The sequence below is a fragment of the Mytilus californianus genome, unplaced genomic scaffold (assembly GCF_021869535.1).
Source record: "Mytilus californianus isolate M0D057914Y unplaced genomic scaffold, xbMytCali1.0.p SCAF_2, whole genome shotgun sequence".
Classification (NCBI taxonomy): domain Eukaryota; kingdom Metazoa; phylum Mollusca; class Bivalvia; order Mytilida; family Mytilidae; genus Mytilus; species Mytilus californianus.
In genome coordinates this window covers 8623187-8647302 of record NW_026262668.1, presented here as the reverse complement: position 1 = coordinate 8647302, position 24116 = coordinate 8623187, and the positions used below count along the sequence as shown (strand labels likewise).

Here is a 24116-nt window from a genome sequence, read left to right as displayed (position 1 = left end):
CTATAAATAACTTTAACCTAAACAACTGACAAGCTGAACAGTTAATCGAATCTCGTTATTCACAAACTGACAACTTTTATTCAGTTCAAAGAACTATTCCAAAACTCAACTCATAAGTTAACACATTTAACCAGCGAACCGCTTTCTAAATAAACTACGCCTCAATACGTAAATATTCTAAGTTTCCGCTTAAATATTCAATGCAAACCCTGACCCAAAACTAGCCAGTTTTAGTCAATCAAAAATATATACATAAATAGGAGGGGGAACTGCTTACCTAAAAAAAAATGCTAATGCGAGGTTTGTTACGTCACTAAAATTTAATGAATGTAAAAAATCGGAAAGTAATAAAATAATAATAATCAATCTTTCTGGGAAAATAATTAAAAATACTAATAATGAAATAAATAAATGAACCAAATAAAGTGACCCACAAACGTTACAATATACTTAAAAAGATTTTAATTCACAAAATAGTTAGTTTGCACTAAAAATTGCTGTTCCATGCCTTTTTAAAACAATATTGCCAATCGTATATGTTTTAGTAAAATTTTATTTCGAATGACATCGCTGACCAACATAAATAATAAAAAAAAAGTGTCAGATAAGCTTTCACCTGACACTGAAAGATAACATCTTCTAACTTATTTTTTTTGTGAAAAGCATAGTAATTCAAAACATATTGTAACTTAACTATAAAAGTATAACATATCACCAATAAGTTGCATGACATTGACTTGATAGTGATCACTCCACTGCACTATTTTGTTTGAACTATCAAAGATAGTGATAAACCTTAGAAGATATAAATATCAAGTCAGTACCATAGAGTTTTGATTGCATTTCATGCAATCTTTACCCAAATATAATTCAATTTCAAACATTGCTGCAAAATCATGATCACTTTAAAACTTCTGTTAGGTGACATCACCAATAAGTTGATGTTTTCATGCAGGCCACCTTGCATTGAGCCATACACTGCATAAATTTCTGATGCTATGTCATGACATTTGTGTGTAAAATTAAATTGGACACTGAAAAAAAATCTCAGAACTAAAGTACGATTTGTTGATGCTGATAAAAATGCAACAAAATTTTCAATGCAAAGATTAACTACAAAATACCCTATAGCCCAATCACCCCAAGATTCGATGAAATTGGTTCAGAATTTCTGCCATCGACATCAGGTTCTGTTAATGCTTAAAGAATTTAAGATCTTACTTAAACGGGGTTACAGAACACCTAATGGGGTTTGCTCTTTAAAATCAGCTGAAGGTTTTAACCACATACTATCAGTAAAGAGAAATAAAGCATCTCAATGATCAAAATTAGTGTTTGTCAAACAGTTACGTATGCAATGAAATTATTCCTCTAAATTATGGGATTCAAATTTCTTGAAATTTTTATATTTTGTCAACAGGTCAAAGTAAATATTTTGTCAATATTTTATGAAAATTAAACAATCCAAATCTATTGTAGTCTATTTTAGTGTTGGTACCCCTTTAAGCCAACCACAGTCATAGTTCCTGATGAGGGACATAAACAAGTAGCATGGTAAAACTATTTGCGGCCTTCTTCAGAGCATGTGGTATTATATAACATTTTTATGAATTATAATAACATTTCTTAAAGTACAAAAACCTTTTGGCTGAAGACTCTGGTAGTGGGTTTCCCAGTAATGTCCTACTAACAATGGAAGTTTTTCATGACACCCCTCTCCACCATCCACAAATAATAAACTGTCGTCTATATCTGTCTCAGGAGAACTGGTTATTATGATAATATTTTGCTCCAACATTCTCGCCATGGCAACAACAATCACATTATCTGCCCACTCCATATTCTTTGACATGGATTCACAGTAGTCCATGAAATCTCCTTCTAACTCAACAAAATCTCTAAGGTTAACCAACTTCCCATTGACCTATAAAATGTTCAAGAAAAATACTTTCAATATGAATAAAATAAAGATGAATACAGTTTATATTGAAGTGTTTTCTGTTGGTAAAAGATTGCTACACCATGGCTAAATGTACCCTGTAGCTGTGTAAATAAGGAATGAAATTGTGTGTTACAGTATAGAGTTGAAAAACAGGTACATAGATTACATTATCAAGTTATTTAAAGCTTTAGTATTTGTTGCTGTTATTCTTGGTCATTTCCAGGTAAAAAAAAGTCCAATAACTTGTGAAAAATGGTTGAATCAAAATGAGGGTATAAAATAAACAACATACTACACATTGTAACAAACTTCAGTTATTTATTTATATTTATCTATTTTCATATGACTATATTTTATGTTAGGGCTTATTTTCACTAACACGGGACTACATAGTAGTGCAGACCTTGCATGTGTATCATGTGGTTAGGAACCTATTGAAATTTCACTGGTATATTTCAAATCAGTGGACACATGGCCATTGAGTAAAGGACACCTTTGTTAATATCAGTTGGGTATTATAATTGTCAGTCCAGGACATGGATATTCCAAGGCTAATTATAACAACACTCAGGGGTTTTTAGGCCCAGTTTTGTTGTTAACACCGTTAACTGTTAACTGGTCGGTGATATATGGTGTCAGCGAAAATGTGGTAATAACTTGATATGTGCTGATATAAATTACAATGCCAGGTGTCGGTGAAATTATATATCTGTTGCAAATATGCAAAAAGTCTGTTGAAAATATATGTCAAAGGAATCGACCAGTCCGTGCAGTATTGTGAGGTCTAAAGTTCATAATGGCTCACTGAAGTTCTTATTGCAATAAAAATATATAATCTAGTGTTCTCTTCATTAATTTAGAATCAACCATAAATGTGTGAAAATTAGTTATATCCATCAGTTTGGCGTTTTGCATTTGCGCTGATCTGCATTTCATTTGCGCCTATTTTTTCTTTCATTTAGCTGATTGTGTACAGGTAGATTACAGGTGAATCTTATTTCTTATTTATCATTATAAACCTGTTCTTGACGAGTATTTATACACCACAAATCTGATGTATTCCTTCCTTGTAATTTCATAACTTCTATATGTGTTGCGTACAGAGGCGGGCATTTCAAGAGTTCTCATTTTGACATAAGTAACGGCCTGGATTTTCTTGATTACACCCATAAAATTATATTTTAGGGTGGGTCGAATAGAACTGTTTATTGTAATGCGAATGAAACGATTCTGGACTGTCATTCGTCAAACGTGAAGCAGTCCTCGATTTCATCTAGGGGAAGGAATGGTAGCCAGAAAAATTGCGATAGCCATTTACCAGTGTCACTTTATTTGTCTTTATACTATGTACTTAGCCCAACAGACAGGATTTTCCTTTAACAGTTCTGAGCAAGATGAAAACAGCAACAATCTATTTGCAGGGGACAACAGTTATATACATGTTATAAATGACAATTCATAACATATGAACAACTGGCTATACGGAAGAGGTTTATATTGATAAATAAAAAATAACATTCACCTGTAATTTACCTGTGAAAAATCGGTGCAAATGAAAGAATCAAATCGGCGCAAATGAAAGATCGAATCTTTTTAAAATGGGCGCAAATGTCATACGCCCCATCAGTTTTATTATTAAAAGAAATCCAAATTAAAACAACCCAACTTTATATTCTACATTACATGCAACATCCAACTTACCGAGAAGTGTGCAGAATTTATGGTGTGAAGAATGTGCAATCATTTAGTTTCATTTTGTTTATTTCATAGCATTATATTTAGTTCCTTTTCATGTGTTTATTTAGTGACATTTATGTTTATTCATTTCATTATTTCATTTATGTTGAATTTACTTCATGTTTGTTTTGTTTTTTTAAATTTATATTTTTAAAAGTTAGTTATAACATTGGCCACTTGAAAATCCAGGGAACTTACTTCATTAAATACATCCTTGCAAACAATCCTACCAGGTATAAGAGCCTTCTGTCGAAAGAGTTGAGTTCACATTAAGGTGTCATTGAGGTTAAATTGTCCAAAAAATGTTTCAAGTGTTTAAAAATGGTTGAATCAAAATGATGATATAGAAAGTCAACTACAAATGATGGCAAACAATACTACCATTTATGAGAGCTTTCTGTAAAATGGTCTCAGAGAAGTTGCCTTCACAATGTGCCATTATGTTACAAAAGTAAAAAAAAAAAATTGTCCTAGTACCACAACTCCTGTCAAACTTACAGTATTTAATAAAATGCTTCGCTGGGGCGCAGCTTGATACGACCGCAGAGGTCGAACCCTGAACAGTTGGGGCAAGTATGGACACAACATTCAAGCTTGATACAGCTCTGAATTTGGATTGTTATTAAATATTTGACACAGCATAGGTTTCTGACACAGAAAGAATGTGGTCTAAGAATTTGATTTTTTTTTAATTTACCTATTATGGTCCAATGTCCAAAATCAAAATACATGGTTAGATTCAGCATATCAAAGAACCCCATATATTCAATTTTTGTTAAAATCAAACAAAGTTTAATTTTGGACCCCAACTTGGACAAACTTGAAAACTGGGCCCATAATCAAAAATCTAAACACATGTTTAGATTCAGCATATCAAAGAACCCCAAGAATTCAATTTTTGTTAATATCAAACTAAGTTTAATTTTGGACCCTTTGGACCTTAATGTAGACCAATTTAAAAAAACGGGACTTAAAATTAAAAATCTAAATACAAGGTTAGATTTGGAATATCAAAGAACCGCAATAATTCAATTTTTGATGAAATCAAACAAAGTTTAATTTTGGACCCTTTTGACCTCAATATGAACCAATTTGATAGCGGGGCCCACAAATAAAAAATCTAAATTCATGGTTAGATTCAGCATATCAAAGAACCCCATATATTCAATTTTTGTTGAAATCAAACATAGTTTAATTTTGGACCCCAACTTGGACCAACTTGAAAACTGGGCCCATAATCAAAAATCTAAACACATGTTTAGATTCAGCATATCAAAGAACCCCAAGAATTCAATTTTTGTTAAAATCAAACTAAGTTTAATTTTGGACCCTTTGGACCTCAATGAAGACCAATTTAAAAAACGGGACCCAAATTAAAAATCTAAAAACATGGTTAGATTTGGCATATCAAAGAACCCCAATAATTCAATTTCTGATGAAATCAAACAAAGTTTAATTTTGGACCCTTTTGACCTCAATATGAACCAATTTGAAAGCGGGGCCTACACATAAAAAATCTAAATACATGGTTAGATTCAGCATATCAATGAACCTCATATATTCAATTTTTGTTGAAATCAAACAAAGTTTAATTTTGGACCCCAATTTGGACCAACTTGACAACTGGGCCCATAATCAAAAATCTAAATACATGTTTAGATTCAGCATATCAAAGAACCCCATATATTCAATTTTTGTTGAAATCAAACAAAGTTTAAATACTGGACCCTATCTTGGACCAACTTGAAAACTGGGCCCATAATCAAAAATCTAAACACATGTTTAGATTCAGCATATCAAAGAACCCCAAGAATTCAATTTTTGTTAAAATCAAACTAAGTTTAATTTTGGACCCTTTGGACCTTAATGTAGACCAATTTAAAAAACAGGACCCAAAATTAAAAATCTAAATACACGGTTAGATTTGGAATATCAAAGAACCCCAATAATTCAATTTTAGATGAAATCAAACAAAGTTTAATTTTGGACCCTTTTGACCTCAATATGAACCAATTTGAAAGCGGGGCCTACACATAAAAAATCTAAATACATGGTTAGATTCAGCATATCAATGAACCTCATATATTCAATTTTTGTTGAAATCAAACAAAGTTTAATTTTGGACCCCAATTTGGACCAACTTGACAACTGGGCCCATAATCAAAAATCTAAATACATGTTTAGATTCAGCATATCAAAGAACCCCATATATTCAATTTTTGTTGAAATCAAACAAAGTTTAAATACTGGACCCTATCTTGGACCAACTTGAAAACTGGGCCCATAATCAAAAATCTAAACACATGTTTAGATTCAGCATATCAAAGAACCCCAAGAATTCAATTTTTGTTAAAATCAAACTAAGTTTAATTTTGGACCCTTTGGACCTTAATGTAGACCAATTTAAAAAACAGGACCCAAAATTAAAAATCTAAATACACGGTTAGATTTGGAATATCAAAGAACCCCAATAATTCAATTTTAGATGAAATCAAACAAAGTTTAATTTTGGACCCTTTTGACCTCAATATGAACCAATTTGATAACGGGGTCCACAAATAAAAAATCTAAATACATGGTTAGATTCAGCATATCAAAGAACCCCATATATTCAATTTTTGTTGAAATCAAACAAAGTTTAATTTTGGACCCCAATTTGGACCAACTTGAAAACTGGGCCAAAAATCAAAAATCTAAATACATGTTTAGATTCAGCATATCAAAGAACCTCATATATTCAATTTTTGCTAAAATCAAACAAAGTTTAATTTTGGACCCTTTGGACCTTCATACGGATTTTTTTGTAAAAAAAAAAGATGCAACATTTGCAGATATTTTTACTGGTCTTCCTTTATAAATATGCATTTCTTTACACATAATTTAAAAGCAGTGTAAGGGAAGTTACCAAAACGTTGTATTTGGATTACCTCCCTTACACTGTTTTAAATTATCTTTATTGTTCATTAACCATATTTAAAAGCAGTGTAAGGGAGATAATTTCAATGATGTATTTGATTTATCTCCCTTACACTGCTTTAAATTATGTTTTGTACTAAAGTATTTGTCCATTAACCAGGACAACCTTGTTTTTCCCCCTTTTTTGCCCCTAATTCCTAAACGGTTTGAGCCATAACCCCCCAAAGCAAATCCTAACCATCCCTTTGTGGTATGGAAACTTGTAGTATAATTTCAGAGAGATCCATACACCGTTCCACAGTTATTGTCTTGAAACTAGAAAATGCTTATTTTTGGGTCCTTTTTGGCCCCTTATTCTTTAACTGTTGGTACCATAACCCCCAAAATCAATCCCAACCTTCCTTTTGTGGTATTTAACCTTATGGTCAAATTTCAAAAAGATCCATTCGCTTAAACTAAAGTTAGAGTGCGAAAACCAATGTGTCTTCGGACGACGACGCTGGACGACGACGACGACGCCAACGTCATACCAATATACGACCACAAAATTTTTTTGCGGTCGTATAAAAATAGTGATGACAAATTATCCTACAATATACAAGCTTTATGTTAAACAGTCTCTAAGTATTATTTAGTTTCATAAAGATGGATGGACTAATACTTTAACCCCTGCTGCACGAGAGGCAGGGAACAAAAATCAATATAGCTTTTACCTCATCGAGAAAGCTTAAAAAAAATGTTTGATCATTTTTTATTAACTAAATCATATATAATATGTTCATAAAAACCTTTAACAAAGTGTATAATGAATTCATCCTTGTCAAATATTTTATTGAATAATAGAACTGGAGGCTCCAAGGAGCCTGTGTCGCTCACCTGATATTTTTGTTTACAATTGATGCATGAAATAAGGCAACCATTATACTTTTGCTTTAGTTTCAGAGTTATAAGCCAAAAACTGCATTTTAACCCTATGTTCTATTTTTAGCCATGTCAGCCATGTTGGTTGGCAGGCGGGTCATTGAACACATTTTTTAAACAAGATACCCTAATGATGATTGTGGCCAAGTTTGGTTAAATTTGTCTCAGTAGTTTCAGAGGAGAAAATTTTTGTATAAGATTACAAAAATTTACGAAAAATTGTTAAAAATTGACTTTAAAGGGCAATAACTCCTTAAGGGGTCAATTGACAATTTTGTTCATGGTGACTTATATGTAAATCTTTCTTAGCTGACCATTATTGCTGTTTACAGTTTATCTCTATCTATAATAATATTCAAGATAATAACCAACAAGAGTGCACACACTGAAATGTCTCGCCTTCTTTACTAACCATTGATTTCATGTTGATAGTCCTACATATATTTAGTTTTACTACAAGTATCACATTAACATTTATGATCCAAGAAAATGAGGTCAAGGTCAAACAAACCAAGGCGGAAATACATGTACACCTTTAATACAATCATTCCATACACAGAATATAGATGACCTTTTGCTTATAATATAAAAGAAACAGACCAAACCATGGAAATTCTATATTGACCAATGAACCATGAAAATGAAGTCAAGGTCAGATTAACCTTGCCAGACAGACAAGTACACCTTAAAATCATTCCATGCATCAAATATAGTTGACCTACTGCATACAGTATTAAAAATATTTCCATACACCAAACATAGTTGACCTATTGCATACAGTATTAGAAAAACAGACCAAAACACAAAAACTAAACTATTACCACTGAACCATGAAAATGAGGTCAAGGTCAGATGACACCTGCCATTTGGACATGTCCACCTTACAATCATTACATACACCAAATATAGTAGACCTATTGCTTATAGTATCTGAGATATGGACTTGACCACGAAAACTTAACCTTGTTCTCTGATCTATGAAATGAGGTCGAGGTCAAGTGAAAACTGTCTGACAGACATGAGAACCTTGCAAAGTATGCACATACCAAATATAGTTATCCTATTACACATAATAAGAGAGAAGTTAACATTACAAAAAATCTGAACTTTTTTTCAAGTAGTCACTGAACCATGAAAATGAGGTCAAGGACAAAGGACATATGACAGACCGAAACTTCATATCATAAGGCATCTATATACAAAGTATGAAGCATCCAGGTCTTCTATCTTCTGAAATATCAAGCTTTAAGAAAAAAGTAAAATCACAAAAATACTGAACTCCGAGGAAAATTCAAAACGGAAAGTCCCTAATCAAATGGCAAAATCAAAGGCTTAAACACATCAAAGGAATGGATAACAACTGTCATATTCCTGACTTGGTACAGGCATTTTCTTATGTAGAAAATGGTGGATTGAACCTGGTTTTATGGCTAGCTAAACCTCTCACTTGTATGACAGTCGCATTAAATAAGAAATTAGTTAACACCTCCATGGCCGTGGGATCACTATCCCTTTGTCGAGCTTTCTGCGACAAAAGTCGCAGATTCAACAAAAACTGCAAAATTTCCTTAAAATTACCAATTCAGGGGCAGCAACCCAACAACGTCTATGTTCTATTTTTAGGCAAGGCGGCCATGTTGGTTGGCAGGCAGGGTCGTTGGACACATTTTTAAAACTAGATACCCCAATGATGATTGTGGCCAAGTTTGGTTAAATTTGGCCCAGTAGTTTCAGAGGAGAAGATTTTTGTAAAAGTTAACAGACGACGAAGGACGACCGAGGCCAAGTGATGAGAAAAGCTCACTTGGCCTTTCAGGCCAGGTGAACTAAAAACAAAGGACATGGGGAATCCATCCATGACAAAAAATCAGTACATACACAGCAAAAAGCAAAAAGCAAAGGAAGAGTGCTTTTATTACTGTTCATCATCTCAAAGTCATAATGAGGCCTTCAACAAGGAGCATGACCTTCCATACACATGCAAAGATAAAAAGTCACTACTTACTATTACAATTTAAAACTGGCATCATAAGCTCATTATGACTAGAAATGATAACTTGAGAAATAACTCAACAAAGACCACAACAACTGGATAAGATTAGGAGGATAGATAACTCACTTTGTAAGTAGGCTTTTCCTTTAAGTAGGTTGTTACTTCTTGTCTCAGAAGTTCTGGAGATTTTCTTGGTAACTGAAGCCTTTCTAGCTGTGCAGAAATAGCTTCAAAGAAACAATTACCATTGCCTGGTGTCCTACCAAGGAATTCCATACCATGGAAGTTACAGTACTCCTTCAATCTTTCTTCGACAGCATGCTGCTTAGAGTAGTCAGCTAAAGATTGTTTAATAGCTTTCTGGAGATCCTCTGGACTGAAACATGTTTTATGCCTACCTATTAAAGAAATAAGACCATGATTATATCATATTTCAATTTTATTTTATTTCATATGACAGACTGAAACTTCTTAATCCTCCTTTCCCCAAATAAGACTTCCACTAAGATCACCCCCCAGTTTGTGGTGGGGTTCGTGGTGCTCAGTCTTTAGTTTTCTATGTTGTGTTTTGTATACTGTTGTTTGTCTTTTGGTTCTTTTCTATTTTTGCCATGGCATTGTCAGTTTATTTTGACATATGAGTTTGAATGTCCCTTTGGTATCTGTTGCCTCTCTTCTTCTTTACATAAGGCATCTGTATACAAAGTATGTAGCAGCCAAGTCTTCTACCATCTGAAATCGTTGCTACCCAATTAGCATCCTATGTCTTTCAGTCTAAGACTTTCGTCTTAGAAGAAACAAAATCTTAACCTGAAAGTGTTCTCATTTCAAACTTTCACATTCCTATGTTCCCAAAATTGCAATTTGAAATACAATTTGAAAAATTCAAATTCTAATGAACATGAGAACTTAGTTTCAAGTTGGTGTGACCAGACCTTATGGTAAACTATCTTAACCAAAAACTTTAACCTGATTAATATCTTGGTTCTACAGATTTATTATTTACCTGCTGTTGGTGATGACCTTCCAGTCCTTGTTTCTGATCCAAAATCTAACTTTATACCAAAAGTCTTACGTAAAGCTGTTAGTTTTTGCTCAACTTCATCTACATCTATCAAAAATTAAAAAAATATAAAATCTTGCCCTCAATTATGTTCTTTTTCAGAACTTGCTTTTTTGATAATTTCAAATTGATACGACAAAAATATATATATATATATATACTGGTTTCATGCCTTCTGGCAGAAAAAAACAGGGTAGGCATATAGGTAAATAATTTTAACTTCTAAATATTTCAAATACACTATAAGGAAATGCTCTGGACTTTTATCTGTGGTTAACCAAAACTTTCTCGACTTTAAATAGTACAATGTAAATGTCAATAAAATGCATTCGGGTAGGCATGAAATTTATAGTAGATAGGAAGGCAGGAAACAGAATAATAATTTTTTTTGCCCAAATATATATTCTTGTACAAAAATTTCATTAAGTTCCACAGAATTTGATTAAATGAATGACTTTTCGATTGTATTATAGAACGGGTAATATCTAACCAGGTTTAAAGTCCATGTTGCTGCTTTAAATTAAATATAGTCCACATATTCCAAAGACCTACAAACCTTAAGTAAATGTCTGCTAGATGGTAAGAAATGACTGACTGGCAGAAGGAAAAATGATTGATTGTGGGAAAATCGTTTCTGTGTATTGGCAATACCTGCCTTTGTGTAAGAAATGATGATGATAATGGATGATTGTTTTAATTTAAGAGGCAAATTAAATGCATATTAAAAAAAAATAAATGGGGAATGTGTCCATGGGACACAGATGATGCCCCCACTTGCATATAATGTTATAAAGGGATATAACTCAAGAACTGTAAAAGTGACGCTTCCCAAATTTGTACTTGATCTGAGTTTTGTGGTAAGAAGCATTGTGTATACGTTTCATAACATTTGGTTAAGGCAAGCATTGTGTATAAGTTCAGAAACAAAAAATTCAGCAATTTTTCCATTTATAAAGGGGCATAACTCTAGAACCGTAAAAGTGAAGCCACCAAAATTCAAACTTGATCTGTGTTTTGTGGTAATAAGCATTGTGAATAAGTTTCATAACATTTGGTTGAGGCAAACTGAAGTTAGAGAACGGAAACAAAAAATTTAGCAATTTTTCATTTTGTAAAGGGGCATTCATTTTGTAAAGGGGCATAACTCTAGAACGGTTAAAGTGATGCCACCAAAATTCAAACTTGATCTGTGTTTTGTGGTAATAAGCATTGTGTATAAGTTTCATAACATTTGGATGAGGCAAACTAAAGTTAGAGAACGGAAACCAATTTTGGGACGTACGTACAGACGTACAGATGGACAAGGGTAAAACTTAATGCCCCCTCCGCTATGGCGGGGGCATAAAAATCTTAATCTGATAAAAATAATAACCCTGTTTTTTACAAGACCTACATGCCAACCAAAATTTTTAAAAGTGCTAGCTCACAAGTTACAATCCTCAGGAAGACTTGTTATCCTACCCTGAATTCCATTAATGATTTGTACAGATCAAAGTAATGGCTCAAAAGATCTTGTCTGTAAACTAAACTTTTACAATCATTTACCCATTATCATGATTATGTCAATATATTAAAACAAATTTATATAACCACAATTTTTTAATTCGGACTGCCAAGTTTAAAAACATTATGCAGGAATTGGTCTATTTGATTTGTATTATGTAGAAAAGTAGAATAACTAACCATCAAATATTGTACTTCGTAGATCTTGTGTGTCTTGTTTTGAAGTCCACATAGGTTCAAATATAAACTTTATATATCTGACCAGTTTGGTACATAAACTTGAAATGTCTTCTTTTATTTCTTTCTATAATTATATATAAGATGTATAATTATCAATTTTTTCAATAATGACAAAAAATAATTTATTTACCTTCTATACAAATAATCATCTGAAATAAATTTGATTGTTATTATAGTATGAAAATTTAGATCAAGTTATCCTCTCACTTGACAAAAGGTAATATATTATTATGCAGATACAGTATCTTCTAATGTTATTGCCATTGAAATTTCCATTTATGTTAAATTGGATTTTTGTGTCTCTATGACAGTATAAAAATTTGCATGCTACCTTCACCCTCCAAAATTAATTTCATTGAAAGCAGATGTTTTTTGTTGTCTTTTTGTGAATCATGTGAATCGAAGTATTGATGCTTTTAAGTAGTCAGTGTGCAATCATTGAATACAAATCGATTAGTCAATATTACAACTTTTTGAAGATTATTAATGTAAAATATTTAATTTGCATAAAACTTTAGAAAAGTTTAAAGCTATTCATCAAGAAAAAAAGGATTTTTAGTGAAAATGTCTCGTTCGCTACTTAAAGGTCTACAACTCAACAACGATAAAAGCTAAAATTGTGAAAATCGAACTTGACCTTCATTTATTTTTGTCACAGGAAACAACATACCTTAATTTGAAAAGATTTCGTCAAAGCATTTTCAAGTTATTGCACAGACACTGTTTGGCACCCGCCCGCCCGTCGTACATCACCAAATTAATAACTAATATTTTCCTTTGGAAATCCGGTTAAAAAGAGTAAATAGCAGTTCTTATCCATATTTCAACATAAATAGCACCAGATTTGTAAGGGGAAAAAATAAGAAAGAAACCATCTGAGGACTTTCTAAAAGTCTAAATAAAAAATATCAACTTTTCCTTTTCTATCCTTCTGGAAATGTTATTTATGCTATAAAATTTGGGCATTTTAGTTATCCTCTTCTAAACATCAAATAATCATTTATTTATTGCTACATATTCACAAGAGATACTTTCAGAATTTGTTATTTGAACTAACTCCAAACACTTTGACTTGTCAATACGAAATAAAAACTTCTTGAACAACCATCAGGCTTTCCTTTGCTTCCTTGAAAATAATATTTGATATTTACCTCGTTTTGTTTTATTTTTTTACCCCCACCCCCATAATATAGCAGAGAATTACCAGGCATTTACAAAACAAGAGTGCACACGCTGAAATGTCTCGCCTGCTTTACTATCATTGATTTTATGTTGATAGCCCTAAATATAAAGTTTTATTACAAGTATCACATTAATTTATCATGATCCAAGAAAATGAGGTCAAGGTTAGATAAACTAAGCCAGAAATACATGTACACCTTTAAATCATTCCATACATTGCATATAGTTAACCTATTGCTTATAGTATACAAGAAAGAGACCAAATCATGAAAACTTTAAATTGACCAATGGATATGAGGTCAAGGCCAGATGAACCCTGCCAGAGAGACATGTACACTTTAAAATCATTCCATGGATCAAATATAGTTGACGTATCAACTATAGTATCTAAGAAACAAAATTAACCTTGAAAACTCATCATTGACCAATGAACCATGAAAATGAGGTAAAAGTCAGATGATACCTGCCAGCAGACATATAAAAATTACAATCATTCCATACACCAATCATAGTTGACCTATTGCTTATAGTTTAAGAAAAAACAGACCAAAATACAAAATCTTAACTTTAACCACTGAACCATGAAAATGAGGTCAAGGTGAGATAACACCTGCCAGTTGGACATGTACACCTGTAATCATTCCATACACCAAGTATAGTAGACCTATTGCTTATAGTATCTGAGATATGGACTTGACCATGAAAAATAAACCTTGTTCACTGATCCATGAAATGAGGTCGAGGTCAAGTGAAAACTGTCTGACAGGCATGAGGACTGTGCAAGGTAAGCACATACCAAATATAGTTATCCTATTACTCATAATAAGAGAGAAATTCACATTACAAAAAATCATAACTTTTTTTTTCAAGTAGTCACTGAACCATGAAAATGAGGTCAAGGACAAAGGAAATATGACAGACGGAAACTTCATAACATAAGGTATCTATATACAAGGTATGAAGCATCCAGGTCTTCTACATTCTGAAATATTAAGCGTTTAAGTGGTTAGTTGACGGCGCACGCTGCCGTGGCCACCGCCCCCAGATCACTTTCCCTATGACGAGCTTTCTGCGTTCCTAATACATGTAATACAAATTCTTTCAGACCTTCACCCTCCAAAATTAATTTCAATAAAGCAGGTGTTTTTTGTTATCTTTTTGTGACTCGAAGTATTGATGCTTTTATGTAGCAGGTATGCATCATTGAATAAAATTAATATACAGCAGGTCCCAGCTGACACTCAGTCTGGAATATTCTTTTTTTCTGTCATTTATGCAAGTGATTTACATTTTCAGGTATTCTGCCCCCGTCGTAGTGGAGGGGGCATTAAGTGTTACTCTTGTCCCATCTGTCCCGAACGTCCCCAAAATAGGTTTCCGTTCTCTAACTTAAGTTTGCCTCAACCAAATGTTACAAAATTTAAACACAATGCTTATTACCACAAAACACAGATCAAGTGCGAAATTGGGTGGCGTCACTTTTACCGTTCATGAGTTATGCCCCTTTATAAACATAAAAATTGCTGGATTTTTCGTTTCTGTTCTTTAACTTTAGTTTGCCTCAACCAAATGTTATAAAACTTATACACAATGCTTATTACCACAAAACACACAAGTTCGAAATTGGGTGGCGTCACTTTTCCCGTTCATGAGTTATACCCCTTTATAAACATAAAAATTGCTGAATCTGTCGTTTCCATTCTCTAACTTTAGTTACCAAATGTTATGAAACTTATACACAATGCTTATTATCACAAAACAGTCTTAACTACATGAATCCTGCATCTGTATGTGGAAGTTGACTCATGCATATTTACAAGCGGGGGCATCTGTGGCCCATAGACATTCTGCATTTATTAAAATTTAATTTGTTTCATTATGAAATATACATGTCACTAATAAAACTAATCTATATGGTATGAAAGTGATAAAAACTCAATAGTTCCACAAAATATATCTTAGTTGCAGGAAAATTCTTCCTTTTGTGTATTTAGGATACCCTTAAATGTTAAAATGTAAAGTTTTTAAGCAAGCATTAGCTAGGGCATATTGATTCTATGGTAAATAAATTTAGAAAATTTATAGCATTTCCTTAAGCTTTCCACAAAAATTAACCATGACATCAATGTTTTTGACTGAATATAAAACATACACAAATTGATATGCAAATGGGTCCATTTTATTCCATGGACATTATCTTGGTGGGATTATCCTGATAATAATGTGTGGTCCCAATATTTTTTAAAGAAGTGATTAGAATGTTGATTTTCTAATGTTTTCATTTGACAAAAGGTCAAAGCCATCATTTAACTTGTTTTTGAACGCTCGCTCGTATTAGTCTGAATAAATGTTGACAGTCTGCAACCACTGCAGACAAGAACTTCTTCACATAAATTGAATTTTAAAAAATCTTCGCTAGATAAAGTTTTTTCTGCATTAGAAGTTAAGTGACTGGGCATGATGAAATAGGGTAAAATCACCAAGGACCTTAAAAAGTACAGTAGTTGTCGTCTGTTTATGTAGTTCATAAGTGTTTCTCGTTTCTCGTTTTTATATAGATTAGACCACTGGTTTTCCCGTTTGAATGGTTTTCCACTAGTAATTTATGGGGCCTTTATAGCTTGCTGTTCGGTGTGAGCCAATGCTCCGTGTTGAAGGCCGTACCTTGACCTATAATGGTTTACTTTTATAAATTGTTACTTGGATGGAAAGTTGTCTCATTGGCACTCATACCACATCTTCCTATATCTATTGTTTATTTGCGTTGACTTTCAAAATGTTTTACAATCTGGTATGGATCAACCTTCTAAAACTTAAAATACCTATTCGCTATAATTTACACCAGTTCACCATTTCACATCAATGTCTATGTGCATCTTCAACAATGGGCACTCTCCAATATTGTAGACTTGAATAGATTCATGACAAACATCTCTTTCTTGTTTAAATTGCATTGCTGACCATTTTCTGTTTACAGTTTCTGTCTATCTTCATTAGTTTTAACCAAAAACACAAAAGAGGGGAAAAAGTCCTCCTTTAAGGGCAATCACTCCTATAAAGAGTGTACTTACTATTTCGGCAAAACTTGACTTGTTCGTAGATCTTGTCTTGCTGATCACTTTTGTTTTTTAAAGTTTCTATCGATCTTTTATAGTTTTCAAGATAAAAGCATAATTATGCAAAACATTGGGAAAATCTCATTAAAGGTCAAAAACTTCAGTAAGGTGTCGACTGACAATTTTGATAATGTTGACTTAATTGTAGATCTAGTCTTGCTCGTCATTTTTGCTATTTAAAGTTTCTGTTTTTCTTTTTATTTCATTTATATTATTATCAAGATAATAGGCAAAAATGAAAAAAATTTGGTAAAATTCCTCATCATCATGTTTAAACTAGATACCCCATTGATGATTGTGGCCAAGTTTGGTTAAATTTGGCCCAGAAGTTTTATAGGAAATGATCCTTGTAAAAGTTAAAGGATGACGACTACAAGTGCCAAGTGATTGCAAAAACTCACACTGGTTCTTTGGGCCAGGTGAGCTAATACAAAACTGGGTGCCGTTTGTGACATCACAATTAAATTTTAACAATAGTTGTATTTGGAATGATATGGATGACAGAGATGAAAATTGACATTTGTTGGTAAAAATCATTAAAAAGCCAAAAACTCTAGTAACGAGTCAAGTAATGATTTCGACCATTTGACCTCAGACTCTTTGTAGATCTTGTCTTGCTGGTAATTTTTGCTATAAAAAAAGTTTCTCTCTGTCTATTATAATTTTCAAGATAATAGGCAAAAATGAAGAAAAAAATTGTAAAATTTGTCATCTAAGAGCGACAACTCCTATAAGAAGTCATCTGACAGTTTTGATGTGACATTAGATAGAGCTCAACATTCTTAACACATCATCCCCATTTATAGCTGTTTTCAAAATAATAGACAACACTTGCATTTTACCCCTATGTTCTATTTTTAGTCATATCGGCCATCTTGGTTGGCAGGCAGGGTTATCAAGACACATTTTTAAAACTATTTATAGATTACCAAATGATAATTGTGGCAAAGTTTAACCAAAACTGTCAGACGACTTCTTATAGGAGTTATGTTTGGTTAAACTTGGGCCAGTAGTTTCAGAGGAGAAGATTTTTGTAAAAGTTAACGATGACGACAAGAGACGCCAAGTGATGAGAAAAGCTCACTTGGCCCGTTGGTCTAGGTGAGCTAAAAAAGGTATACCCTCAAAGTATACCACCACTAAAAACTAAGGCAGGACTCTAACAGCAGAAAACGACCGTGATATTGTATTCTGAGCAGAAGCACTGAATGAATAATTCACTAGTGTATCTACTAAGAAATCATCAACTGAAGATGCACCACTAAAGAAACCATTATATCCAAAATTGAAAGGCAAAGAAATAACTTAAGTTGGGGTGAGAAAAAAATTAGTACATGGACTCAATACATCAAAAGTATTGTGGCCTATAGAAACACTGAAACGATCAGATGCATAGTGTAAAATAAAGTATCTTTTTCGTCATAACAGAGAATACGTATTTTTCAGTTATCTAGACAAACCTCTGCTTTAAAATCTAAATTCTCTATTTTTTTATGACGAAAAAAGATACTTTATTTTACACTATGCCTCTGATCGTTTCGGTGTTTCTATTGACCAAACACCCGATTATTCAAGATATCATTGATATGCACACTAAATAACACAGACCCAGGACAGTGCCTTGAGGTACCCCAAATTCAACGGTGGAACAGTTTGATTTTGTCCAATTTACTCATCTCATTGAATGCGGTAGGATAGGAATAAGTCAATCCAACATAGTGTTTTACTAATAATATAAATAAGAGTAACTTTTTCAAATTTCAACATTCCTTTAGTATGCCAATGAATATGAATACATGTTTATGTTAATGTTTTCAATTATAGTAATGCTTAAAACATTATACTGAAAAGTGACAATATTTTCACTTGTATTATTATGAAATAATGTTCACAGCTACTTGGATGGGACTGAATTTTCAGAGAAGAATTAAGCGGCATGATATTCAAAGCACTGCATGTGAACAAGTTGATTTTTATAAATCCTAGGACATTACTACCGCAAGCTTGAACAGGGCACTGTGCAAATCGTATATCCATGTACAATTTTTCCGCCAGTTTTTTTCACACCCATTTGAATTTATTGATACTAAAGTCTAGGAGAGCATATGGTTATGCTTTTCCAACATTAATACCAACAACGTACTTCAGTATTGTAATTGAGTGAGAAAGGCTTTGTATAGTGAGTGATTTTGTCAAATGTTACATAAAAATAAAATGTATCCAATTTTCTATATCTAGTTCCTAGGTTTCCATAGCTGTTGTTGTCCATACTTGATAGTCCCATCGGGTTTCTAATACATTTTCTTTCCATTATAAAAGAAAAGATAGCAAGAAAATCACCAATGCAAAACAACACATCAAGATACACCACATCACTAACCCTAATTCAAAGCAATTAAAAAAGAAACTATATAGTGAATCGCATGAACGACATATGTTCATGGTCTTAAGTGCAAGAGTAGTATATAAAATAAATTAACTAATGGAACAATTGCAAGTGGTTTACACAATTATATTATGTACAATATGCATGACCTTATTAAATATTTTAAGAACATAGGCTCATCATCTCCTGCAATTTATTTCAATACTTTATGCTTTCAAATCTTTTTTCTTAAATTTTTTCCTCTGTTGTTCTTTCTTGTAAACATGTGATATAATACTATAAACAACATGCCTATGAAAATAAATAACCAATAAGAAAAGATGTAAATTCTTTCTGTTAAATTTCCGTTCCGTAATCCGTTTCCCCCTTTTAGCAACACCCGAATTTAGGGGTACCCCAATAAACAGGCTAAATTACGAACTTGTGACCAAAGACACTTTTTTACCACCAGACGAAAATTAAAATATAGATATTATTCTATCATTTTAAACAATTTCCAGTCGGGTGTTATTTCGGTACATTTAACTCATTAATTAAGCAGCTTTTTAGAGGTCAGTTACAGAAGAACTATTAAGAGTGAGTCCTGCATCCCAGGACCTGTGACTCATCAGCTTTTGAAATTGTGAGTCAAAGCTCCTTAAAAAAGTCCTTATTTCTATAAAATGTATTTGTGCAACTATTCAGTGAAAAGTATTTGATTAAATTCTCTCGTTTTATCACAATGATAATTACCCCGAGTGCAAACAATGGAAATGTACAAATACAAGTGAACAAGTTTTGCCTGAGTTAGATATAATTGACACTTTTTCTAAACTTTCTTCTCGTGCGAATGCATCAAATCAGAACTAGTCTACTAGTTCATATACAAATGTTTCATTATTTTCAGTGTGTTACATAATGTATATATTAATTTAAATACAATAGTTTCCAATCATTTGATAATTAATTGGCTGCTTTGAATTTAACCTCAATGCCAATAAACATGTGCTAATAGGTGAACAAATTTCATTTTCCTCAGGTTTATTTTCTTATAAGTGTAAGCCAGTGTAGGGATGTCTACAGGAACTCCTTCTTTTCAAGAACAATCATGGAATGGAATACATTACCTGCCAAGGTTGCTGAAGTGGGATCAGTTGAAGATTTCAGCTCAGGGCTACAGACAACACATTAATACCAAACTCAATGATTGTACATAATTTTAACCATATCAATCTGATTTTATTGTAAATACTGTATATAGCCTTAGGGGACTAGATTTGTAATGCCACCATGCGTAGTCCCGCAGAGTTTAAATGTTTCATTTAGGAACCTAACTCTTATATAGAAGATGAAGAAGAAGAAGCCAAGCATGAAACAGACATCCTACATGGGTTTGCCATTTCAACGTTCATGTAATTCATAAAAATCAACCATTTTGAATTGACCTTGAGCCTTAAACAGCCACACTTTTCCAGTCATAAAAGTGACAGTATTCTATAAACAAGCCCTACTATAATCCCCTCTCATTACAATCAAGGTTTAAATAAGTGTCTAACATGTGAGATTTACCTGTAATCACCTGTGCCAGGTAAACTATTTGTAACGGACATCAATCGATCTTTTTGGAAGTTATTTTATTATTAAAATTAAAAACATTCCTGGTTTAAATCTAACTACTTTTCAGCAAAACAGTTTTAGACTATCAGAAAAAACGTATTTAAAACAATAAGATCATAATTTACAAAGGTGGTAAAAAAGTTTAACAGACAGAACCACGTCTATTGAAATATTAGAAGTGTGCGCATGTGTATAAGTGTTATACTTATTATTTAATAAGTATATATCCGGTATTGGAAATGTTCCGCATTCTATCATGGTCTAGTAGTATCCGGTATTGAAAAACTTGAACTTTTACTAGATAACATTTTTGTTCGCTATGGAGATTCCATATATTGTCAAGTTATCAGAATTCCATTAGGGCTTACTGTGCACCACTTATTGCGGACCTGTTTCTGTATTGTTATGAGTTACAATTTATGACTAAAATCAGAAAAGACCCATCGAAACAACATCTGATACAAAAATTTAATAACACTTTTAGATATTTGTATGATATATTGGCTCTCAATAATGAGGACTTCAGGGTGTACACTAAAGAGATTTATCCTGCTGAACTTACTTTAAATAAAGCTAGTACTGACAATGAACACTGCCCTTTCCTGGATCTTGATATCTATATCTTTTAACAGGAAGCTTAATACCAAAATTTACGATAAAAGAGATGATTTTTCATTTCCTATTGTTAATTATCCATTTTTAGATGGTGACGTTCCCTTGTCACCATCTTATGGTGTTTATACATCTCAACTTGTTTGATTCTCTCATGTAACAACGTATTTGATTTTAACGAAAGAAATCTCTGTATTACTGAAAAATTATTACACCAGGGTTTTTGATATCAAAAACTAGTCAAAACATTTACTAACTTTTATCATCAGTACAAGGACATCATTCTTAAATATAAATCAACGTGCAGACATCTTATACATTCAGGCATTTCACATCCAATCTTTTATGGCAATATTCTATACAAAGCACAAAAATGTCGTCATTCACCTCAAAAGCTAACCAAACCTTTAAACAGACTTATTCAGAAGGGATATAGTTACGATACTGTTGTCAGGTCATTAAAGATGGCATATTTTGGAATTAATATTGATTCACTCATGAATGAATAGGGTCTTTGCATCAGAAATAAACACATTTATTCTAAAACCAGTTGTTGGCATGATACAGGTTATGTTCTTCTCATATATTTTATGATGGTATGATACTAAACCCCTAACAGGAGAGATTGTGCTTGATTTTCATATGATGAAGACATAATCTTTCAATCAGTTTAATTGAGGTCTGGAGCTGGCATGTCAGTTACTGCTAGTAGTCTTTTGTTAATCTATGTATCATTGTCATTTTGCTTAGTTTCTTCTGTTACCTCTTCTGACATCAGACTAGGACTTCTTTTAAACTGTTTAAACCCGCCACATTTTTGCGCCTGTCCCAAGTCAGGAGCCTCTGGCCTTGCTTAGTCTTGTATTTTTTTAAAAAATTTTAGTTCATTTATATGTTTCTGAGTTTAGTGTGGCGTCCATTTTCACTGAACTAGTATACATTTTTGTTTAGAGACCAGCTGAAGCCCACCACCGGGTGCGGGATTTTCTTGCTGTGTTGAAGACCCATTGGTGGCCTTGGGCTGTTTTCTGCTCTTTGGTTGGGTTGTTGTCTCTTTGACACATTCCCCATTTCCATTCTATATTTTATTGTCAAATAACTAAGCTGGTCCTCAACTGACTAATACACTTTGTTTAGTCTGGGGATATATGCCAATTCAAACCAATTGCCCTATCAATGTAATTGTTAATGTCAAAAATGGAATTTATATAAAAACTGAAAAAGTATGAAGTCTATGAAGTTTTATATCGTCCTTTAATAGTTTAATGGCTTTATCATATGGTTATGTCCATCTTTTGTTATGGGGTAACCTGTCTAAAGGGATAAAAAATGGGATTGAAAAAATGTCTGGCTGGCTCAAATATTTATGGAAGCCCTGGTCCTGTGGATGCATAGGTTCATGGAATGGTGTGTCCAGATAATGAATTCAGGAAAAGTGTATATGCCTACACAAGATTAAAGTAAAAATTATGTGATCTTTTACACATAATCCTCAAACATTTCCATATAAAAATAAGGAGATGTGATATGATTGCCAATAAGACAACTATCCATCAAAGATCAAATGATTTGCAAAATCCAACCACAACTGCCTTCAAAATATTTTATCAAATAAAAGATGAATGTGTCTCAGGACACGAATGCCCCCGCTCAAGCTCTGCAATTTTTCAAGTTTAAAAGGGCCTAATTTCAGAATGGTAAATGACTCACAACCCAAATTTGTACTATGTCTACGTGTTGTGGTTCTTAGCATTGTGCATACCTGTCAACCTATGACAATGAAAATGCAGATGATGACCTGCAAAGAAGAATGAAATCTCAGGTCATAACGCGTACAAACTTTTTCGAGCTGAATTTCAGTATTTAGGGGACATTTTTCTTATAATTTATATCAAAGTTTCCAAAACATGTCCACATGGTTAAGTAATTTAAAATTGTACATATTTTTTATTATTTCATTGCACCTAGAGTCCATTGATAGATTTGTGTTCCTGTTCATATTCATTTCATGACATAAATGTGCCACTTTGTGTTTTCTTTACATACATTTGTGCAGCTTTTACAGTGACTTGACTATGGGTGTTACTGTATAACTTTACCTATAGCTCAACCTGATTTTAAAATTGACAATACAATAGGGACATTTAAATTGACCAGTTGGTATTGTTAGATTTAAATCTAACTTGATTCTACCTGTACAGTTTTTTATTTACCTTTTCCAACCTTACAGCATGCTTTTTTCCTGATGTTTTTCTTTACCTAGGATTATTCTATTCAAAAATTGATAGGGAAGAAAATATTTTTGGTTTTCATTGTTTTAAATTCCCAATATATATGATTTATCTAATTTTTACCTAAAATTCTAAATCAGTAAAAGATTAAATTAACTATGTGTTAATATGTTTGAAAATTTAAACTGTTTTTACATAATAAATGCTTCTTTAAAATTTTAACCCTTATACATAGTATTGTCCAGCTGCCAGTGAAACAAGAAATAGCTGTTCAGGTGTTTACAGTTTAAATTTTCAGATGGCTATGTTGTTCATTTCTTCACACGACCCTTCAAGATTTCTATTTTGGATTATTATTTGCAATGTTTGAAATCTATTGGTATCATTGTGCATACAATATTTGATTTATTTTATTTGAATTCACTTCTCAGACTTTTTATAGTAGTTTTGCTTCTTAAAACGTGACTTGTTTTTTCCAAGAATTTATTGTCATGAAGGTATCAAGGAGGAAATAATTCATTCTAACTGTTTTGTGGGCTTACATATGATGATGTACATGTAAAATTCGAAATAATTTTGGAGTATACCTTGCAGTGTTTTTTTTTGAAATCTACTATAATATTAGTAGGACTTTTGTGCATAAAATGCTGTGTTCACTCAAGGAAATTCAATTTTCAT

The 24116-nt window shown here is 32.6% G+C and overlaps 1 protein-coding gene across 1 annotated transcript in view; it reads right to left on the bottom strand.

Annotated features, from left to right (window-relative positions):
• Positions 1-24116, bottom strand: part of LOC127727848 (nuclear GTPase SLIP-GC-like) — a 199256-nt gene that overhangs the window by 9819 nt on the left and 165321 nt on the right. Inside the window, exons 16-19 of the mRNA XM_052234963.1 lie at positions 12256-12379; positions 10516-10620; positions 9636-9907; positions 1642-1924 (exon numbers count right to left, since the gene is read on the bottom strand). Coding sequence (XP_052090923.1) covers positions 1642-1924; positions 9636-9907; positions 10516-10620; positions 12256-12379 — 784 coding nt within the window. The remainder of the gene's footprint in view (positions 1-1641; positions 1925-9635; positions 9908-10515; positions 10621-12255; positions 12380-24116) is intronic.